We start from the raw sequence: 7826 nt of genomic DNA, 5'->3' as shown, positions 1-7826 counted from the left end.
GTGGAGGTGGTGGAGGAGGTAGCAGCTGTGGAATGAGGAGGTCTGGTGGATACTCCTCAGTGTCCTCTAGAAAATACACCTCTTCTGGAGGAGGTGGAGGCTTTTCTGGGAGAAGCTTTGGTGGAGGAGTTTCCAGGAGCAGCTATGGAGGGGGCTTCAGCAGTGGCAGTTGTGGAAGGATTAGCCGCAGTAGCTATGCTGGGAGAATAAGTGGTGGTAGTTATGGAGGAGGAATGAGCTGTGGAAGTATGGGAGGAGGATTTGGATCAGGTGGGGGTAGTTTTGGGGGAATGGGAGGTGGTTATGGAGGTGGCCTCGGTGGAGGTAGCTTTGGAGGCGGTGGATATAGTGGAGGTGGATTTAGTGGCTTTGGGGGTAGCGGTGGCTTTGGTGGTGGCAGCTTTGGAAGTGGTGGCTATGGAGGAAGTAGTTTCGGTGGAATGGGGTTTGGTGAAGATGGTGGCTTGCTGTCCACGAATGAGAAGCTGACCATGCAGAACCTCAATGATCGCCTGGCTTCTTATATGGATAAAGTGCGACGTTTGGAGGAAGAAAATTCCCAACTTGAACAACTGATCAGGGAGTGGTACAAGAATCAAGGTCCCACTAGTGCCAGGGACTACAGCCAATACTACAGAACCATTGAAGAACTGCAGAACCAGGTAGGATGGAATGTGACTAACTTTGAGCAGATCCTCATTAGAACAGCACTTTTCTCCTGCTGTTTGGAGCAGTACGTCCCCTCCTTTGTGCTAGTGGGAAGCAGGCTGGGGTGGTGACAAACCCGGCTCCTGGTTTTATTCTGTCATGGTGACACGGGGATCCTGGCACACCTGTATTCGGTGCAGGCAGCGTGGTTTGGTGACACAGCAGATCTTTACTTGAGCACCCATCGTGGGTCAGCGCCCATCATGGGGCCTGTCCAGTGCTCTCCTCAATGCTATTGTTTAAGGTCCCTTCCAACCCAAACTATTATGTGATTCTATGATTCTATGTGCATTAGTCTAACTCTAGCCCTCAGCCATCTAAGAGTCCCATATATCCTAGATGACATGGTTGTTGCCAAATGTAATGGTAATTCTGTTTTCCCACTGTTTTATACAGGGGATTTATTTGGCTGTCCTTTTCAAAAAGGTATTTTAAATGGATATTTGTAAACCAAAATTGACAGCAAAGGCTCTTTCTTTTAAGTGGAAGCAATAAACTCTGTATACATGGCTCCTGCAGCATTAGTCAGGTTTGACATTGCCATAAAGATATTCTGAGCTGTATTTCTACAAAGGAATTTCTTCCCTCTATCTGTGTGTCAGACTGAAAAGACAACTGACTGAATCCATCTGCCCTCTCCCTTTCAGATTGTTGGTGCAAATGTGGACCTTAACAAGATCCTCCTTGACATCGACAACACCAGAATGACTGTGGATGACTTCAGACTGAAGTGAGCCTTTCCTTCCCTTCCCTTTATCCCCCCACTTTCATATTGTCTTTGTAGATGCTACAGCCCCTTGGCTCCAGGGACAGAACAGAGAATTGATGGGGAAAGCATGCTCAGAATGACTTGTTTAGCTTCTCATTAATATTTTTCTCCAGACAAGAGACTAAAGGTGCCATTTCCAGGACTGCATTCTAAGTTTCTCCATCCTTACATGCAGATTTATAAGCACAATCCTCATCATATAGATCTCATTGACATAAATTCTACTGAAAGCAAACAAACATATTAAAGATGAAAAGAGAATAAGGACCTTTCTTTTAAGAACTGAGCAAGGGGTTAAAGACCAAAGATGTACTGATGGGAACTCTTCATAATCAATCCACAACCAAAGAGGTCTGGCAGCACTTTGATGGTCTCTCTTGTCTATTGTTCAGGTATGAAACGGAATATACTCTCCACCAGAGTGTGGCAAGTGATATCAATGGCTTACGCCCACTTCTGGATCAGCTGACTCTAGCCAGGTCTGACTTGGAGACACAGTTTGAATCCCTCAAAGAGGAACTGATCTATCTCAAGAGGAACCATGAAGAGGTAAGTTTCTCCACCCTTTAAAACAACAAAACACTGGGGGGTTTCTTCCACCAGCAGTAACAAGATTTTGGCTTCAAGTAGACACAACCTGGCTTTGATTCTCAGGAGCATGCAGCACCCACAGCTGCCCAAAGCCACTGTAATAAGACACGTGGGCCATCATGGGCACAATGAGGCCAGAGAAATGAACAGCTCCAGTGCAAAGTACAGTTTTATTGCTGAAGTCATGGAAGGAAAATTGGAGAGAATATATGGAGGAGACAAAAGGAAATATTGATACAACCTGAAGGGATATTTCCCATTCAGAAGAAAAATACATAGGATTTTCACAAAAAGTATGCTGCACAGAATTCCTTGTGCATGTCCGGGTCAATGTGTACAAGGTGCCTGGCTGCTGTGCACTGCAAAGTTTGCCTTAGGAATGGCAGAATTGTTCCTTTTCCTGATGAGGCCCCTTTGCAGAAGCAACGTGGCTGTGTGAGGATTTGTGTCCCTTTCTTTTCCTTTACTTGAAGCCATGACATTTCTCCTGCTCTTTACCTTTTGTGTTTTCTTTTTCCCAGGAAATAAAGGGTCTGCAGACACAGACTGGTGGGGATGTCAGTGTGGAAGTCAATGCTACTCCTGGCATCAACCTGATGGAAAAACTGAATGAAATGCGTAGCGAATATGAACGACTCATTGAGAACAACCGAAGAGAGGTGGAAAGCTGGTATGAAACCAAGGTAAAGCACAAGGAGTTGGTTACTACATCTTTCACAAAGACCTGAACCTATTTCTATCCAGCAGAGGAAAGACAATTTATCACCTATTATTTAAAGGACATTAACTGGAAATGACTTTAAGCAGTTTACTGGAGCAGACCAGTTCTGGAGTATAGAGGTTATGTGGTAAAGCATAGGGAATGCCTGTGTGAATTACAAAGAGTTAAGTTAGCAGAGTGGCATGTGGGAAACACACACCACCAGTCTACGATACACCTCTCTTTATTCTTGTTAGTTGCTTTCTCAGTGTTTCATGATACCTCCCCCAATGTTTTCTTATTATCAAGCCAGCCTCAATTATGTATGTGAATTTTTCAGATGGAAGAAGTTAACCAACAAGTCCACTCAAGTGGCCAGGAGATACAATCAAGCAACCAACAGATCTCTGAGCTGAGACGTGAATATCAGAGCCTGGAAATTGAGCTGCAGTCGCAGATCAGCATGGTAAGTGAAGACAGCTGCTTCTGTTGCACTGGTGAGACAGGCTGCATGCATCACCAGAATGAAAGAGTGGTTACACTTAGCACTCCACCTTTAGAGAATGGGAATCCAGATCACTTATCTTCAGAGACAGGCTTTTTGTCTGGTTTGTGGTGATCACCAGTTTTTCACAAAAGGGAGTTGAACGTGCTACATTCCCATAAACACCATCCTGTGCTTTCCCTTTGCAGGTGGACTCTTTGCAGTCCAACCTGGAAGACACGGAACGTCGTTACAACATGCAGCTGCAGCAGATCCAGGGGATGATTGGTCCCTTGGAGGAGGAGCTGGCCAGCATCCGCTGTGAGATGGAGAGTCAGAACGAAGAGTACAAGATGCTCCTGGGCATCAAGACCCGCCTGGAGCAGGAGATTGCTCAGTACCGGGCTCTGCTGGAGGAGGGGCAGCAGGACATTGTGTATGTAAACTGGAAAAGAGCACAGAATTGTGTGAACCCTGGGCTGGTGGATCAGTCACAGAGACAATGCATTTGATGATTAACTTTTTTTCTCCTTTCTTTCTCTCTGCAGAATCCCAGCAGGAGGAATAGGAGGAGGAATGGGAGGTGGTAGAATAGGAGGCGGTGGCTATTCTGGAGGAGGAGGAAGAGGAGGATGTGGTAGCATGAGTGGTGGATATGGAGGTGGTGGTAGCATGAGTGGCGGCGGAATGGGAGGAGGAATGGGAGGAGGATCAGGAGGAGGAAGTGGAGGAATAGGAGGGGGAAGCGGCGGTGGATGCAGTAGCATTGGAGGAGGAGGAGGAGGAGGAAGGATCTCTGGAGGCGTCAGCAGTTCCCACTCCTACTCTTCATCTTCCCAGTCTCAGTCCTGCAGGAGTGGCGGTGAAAGCCAAGGTGAGAGCTGTTGTACCTGCACGCTGTTCTCTCAGTCCTGTCCTCACTGGTCCATGCACTCTATCAACAGACTGTTCTGGAGGTGAACAGTGCCAAGGATAAACTGGCATTCTGGGGAAGTGTTAGATTTACTTCTATTAACAGTTCTTCCCTACTTGTGTGCAAAGGATCAATGCCACTTAAGAAACCCACATTCAATGACTATTCAGTTTTGTGGGTGACACCAGCTATCGTACCGCACTGAGGTTTATCCTTTATGCTTTCAAAATGCTTATGGTCACCTATCCCACCACCAAGCTTCTTTTCTGTCTGGTAGATACTGGTGCCTCAGAGTTAGTACCAGCATTGCATAAGTTAATGACTGCTTTGTTTCCAAACAGGGTATGGAAGAAAATCTTTTGACTAAGAATATACCTCGAGGATCCTACAGTGCAACACCTTTCAAACCGGAATTGGCTCAAATCCTCTACAATCCCCTTGCTCCTGAAGAAACAGAGATGCTCTTCACAGTCCCTCAGCCTTGCTGATGCCATCTATCCAAAAAGGCCCATCAGAGCTACCCAGAAGGGCTGCTCAACCTCCTGCCCCACATGCTGCGTGCTGCTTCAGCCCAGAACTTTGGTGGCTTCCATCACTGTCTCCTGAGCTACCCACTTTGCATCCTCAACCTGGTTGTTACTTGGCTTGCTCTGTATGAGGAAAATGTCGCTAATAAAACTTCATTTCTGTCTGATGCAACCAAATCCTGTGTGCAGGTTTTCTTCCATCTGTGGTTGTAAGCACTTAAACAGAGAAGACAAAGCCACAGCAGTACATGCCTCTAGGTAGAAAAGCTGGTGATACAATAGTTGCTAATGAAATTTAGAGTTAAAGCATAATTTTTAGGCATGTAGGGCAGATCCTAATCTTCTCGGAGCATCCTGAGCTGTGCCTTTGCCTTTCAGCTATATGCCAGATACTCTTGTGTAGCTGAGCTCTAAGCTCAGTGACAGTTGAGCCACAGGCTGCAGAACTTAGCACAGCACTACACGGGTGCTAATATCAAACCAGTGCCCACCCAGGCCTGACACAAAGAAACAGGAATGGTTACAGATGACAACTGTAAAATGCATGTTTCAGTTTAACCCACGCTGGTTTAAACTGGAAATGCACGAACTACCGCTCTGGCTTTGAACAGACAAAGAAAAAAATTAAAGGAAATATGATTTACAGGATCTTTACAAAATTCTCCTCCATAAAACACTAATGCTAACAGCAATCTGTGCTTCCTACCTGTGCAAATGAATTACATGGGAAAGTATTTACTTCTGGATATAGGAAGATCTGTGCTATGAAGCAAATTAACATAAAAGTTAAACAGTGACAAATACTTCCAGTGACACACAATAGGAAGAATGAGACCCCTCTAATGGTGATTTCTAGTTCTTTGGTTTAAATCCTTGGACATTTGGATCCTTGGATCCATCATCTGGAGAGGGAGGATGCTCACAGTAAATGCGATGTGAAAGTACCCACCTGTGCCATGCTGGAGCCCTCTAGAGGGTACTATGTTGTTACCTCATGCACCTTGTACATTACAACTACCTCTACAGATGTCAATCTACACTTTAACCTTTAAAGAGGATTTGTTTTCCTGTCTTGTAAATACCCTGCTGCCCCACAGGCACCAAGTGCTACAGACCATACAGTGAAGTTCAGAAAGGGGCAGAATAGAGACAGCAACTAGGGAGAGATCCGCTTAGAGGGAATGAAGGGTTTTCAGGAGGAAGTCACTGGTATGAGAATTAAAAGCATGCATCAGAGGACTGGTGGGAGCAGGAGCCTTGTCTGTAAGCAGTTCCTTGGTGCCTGGTCCAGTGGGTGCTGGAGAAGCTGAGTGGCAGCCAGTACATGGCAAGAGCAAAGCACAACCTAGAGGTGCTCCTGTTCAGGACTTCAGCCCCAGCTCTTTTTACATCCACAGGGCACTGTACTGGGTTTGCAAAGCAAGGGTTTGGCAGTGGGGGGCTATAGGGGTCACTTGTGTGAGAAGCTGCCAGAAGCTTCCCCCATGTCCAACAGAGCCAATGCAGCAGGCTCCAAGACAGAGCCACTGCTGGCCAAGGCTGAGCTCATCAGTGATGGTGGTAGCACCTCCGGGATAAGGTATTTAAGAAAGGGAAAAACTGTGCACTAGCAGCAGAAAAAGGAGTGAGAATGTGTGAGAGTAACAGCCCTGCAGGGCCCAAGGTACGTGAAGGAGGAGGGAAAGAAGTGCTCCAGGCACCAGAGCAGAGATTCCCCGGCACCCCCTTGGTGAGCTAGGTCTGCTTTGCCCATGACAGTAACTGATGAGTGATCCCTCCCTCTCCTTATCTCAGCCACAAGCCTTTTGTTATATTTCTGTCCCCTGTCCAGCCGAGGAGGGGAGCGATCGAGCAGTTTGGGGTGTCTGTCAGGGTCACCCCAGAGCAGCACATCCAGGCAGTGCTGTCTTCAGATTTAGACCATCCTGCTCCCTCCTCCGGTTCATCCCTTCAGGTGTGAAGTGACTCAGTCCCTCCTCACTCTTCTTTGATAATTTTAATGAGTTTATTTCTTCCCCTGTAATACGGAAGTACTTCCTAAAGTGCTTTTACATTGAATTCATTCCGTGGATAAGCTGATTTTGAGGTGGTCATTTACAGCAGATCCCTCCTTGTGCTTCCTTTGTGCCAGCCAGCGGCTCTTCTGCAGGAGTTACAGTGCCAGTGCTGCGCTCACAGCTGGAAACCCGAGCTCGTTTCTGTTGAGCCTTTTCTCAGTTCCATAGGTGCTTCTTTGGTAAGGATGGAAAAGGTGGCTCAGTGACCATCCCACACTGCACAGGCAGTGGAAAAAAATACACAACTGCTTCTTCCTCTGCTGTGTGTTGCAAGACACTCTCTCACGGTACAGTGATGGAACAAGTCACTGGAACAACTCAGATAATGATTATATTTTCCCAGATCTAATCTTTGTCACTGTATCTTTGAATCAAACTTACTTTTTAACTGCATTCTATAATTCAAGGACATATTCCAATAAATGTCTATTTTTAATATATTATGAGAAAGGAAATTTCAAAGATTTCTCCAGTAAATTTCCTCTGGGCCCATTTAAAACCACTAAAATAAAATAAATAGCTGTTTGATAGGAAAAGGTCAAATACATTTTCCCTTGCTAAGTACTAATTTTGTGGCTGTCACCCAGTTTTCTTCATCAACAAAGTGACTGCAGTCACCATCCTCTACCAGATACCAGCAGGACCTTCCGAAATACCGAAGGTGACAAGAGAGTAAAACGTTTGGTGTGAGGTTCTAGTCTGTAACAGACATGGAATGCACTTTTCAAAGCTAATAATTTATCTCATTAATCACAGTAGATTTCCAAATAGCCAGTATAAGTGGTGAATAAATAAAGGAGTGTAGAGCCCCTTGGGCTGCTGGTTGTACAAATCATCGTCTGTGATCACAGGAGGAAGACAAGGGCTGAAACACGGAATTTCGCCACCCAGAAGACTGCAGGAGACAGACCAAGGTGGAGCCGTCATTAACTCCAGTTACTGGCGATATATTGCCAGATTAATAGAAGCTGTGAGATATTATATTATCCAACAAAATATCCAAGAGCCACCCACATGAATTATAGTGCATGCTTTGTGTGAATCAACAGACATACTTGAACAGAAGGGTAATGCGTT

General features: G+C 45.7%; 1 protein-coding gene across 1 annotated transcript; it reads left to right on the top strand.

Annotated features, from left to right (window-relative positions):
- Positions 1-275: 275 nt before the first annotated feature.
- Positions 276-4293, top strand: LOC133217064 (keratin, type I cytoskeletal 9-like). The gene is made up of 8 exons (XM_061362193.1): positions 276-381; positions 457-662; positions 1356-1438; positions 1870-2026; positions 2590-2751; positions 3109-3234; positions 3462-3673; positions 3801-4293. The coding sequence occupies exons 1-8, from the start codon at positions 291-293 to the stop codon at positions 4210-4212; spliced, it is 1449 nt and encodes a 482-aa protein (XP_061218177.1). The 5' UTR covers positions 276-290; the 3' UTR covers positions 4213-4293.
- Positions 4294-7826: the final 3533 nt, after the last annotated feature.

This window comes from Neopsephotus bourkii, unplaced genomic scaffold (genome assembly GCF_033783945.1).
Source record: "Neopsephotus bourkii isolate Nb327-2 ecotype Australia unplaced genomic scaffold, CSIRO-AGI_Nbou_v1 NB_1090, whole genome shotgun sequence".
Lineage (NCBI taxonomy): Eukaryota > Metazoa > Chordata > Aves > Psittaciformes > Psittacidae > Neopsephotus > Neopsephotus bourkii.
The sequence above is the reverse complement of the archived record's forward strand: the minus strand, read 5'-3'. Positions and strand labels throughout refer to the sequence as shown.

Excerpts from the sequence above, each read along its gene's own strand:
- LOC133217064 (XM_061362193.1), top strand. The coding sequence starts at position 291 with ATGGGAGGTGGTTATGGAGGTGGCCTCGGTGGAGGTAGCTTTGGAGGC. Across the intron at positions 382-456 it reads TAGTGGCTTTGGGGGTAGCG|ATGGTGGCTTGCTGTCCACG; the intron begins GTGGCTTTGGTG and ends GGTTTGGTGAAG. Across the intron at positions 1,439-1,869 it reads GTGGATGACTTCAGACTGAA|GTATGAAACGGAATATACTC; the intron begins GTGAGCCTTTCC and ends TCTATTGTTCAG.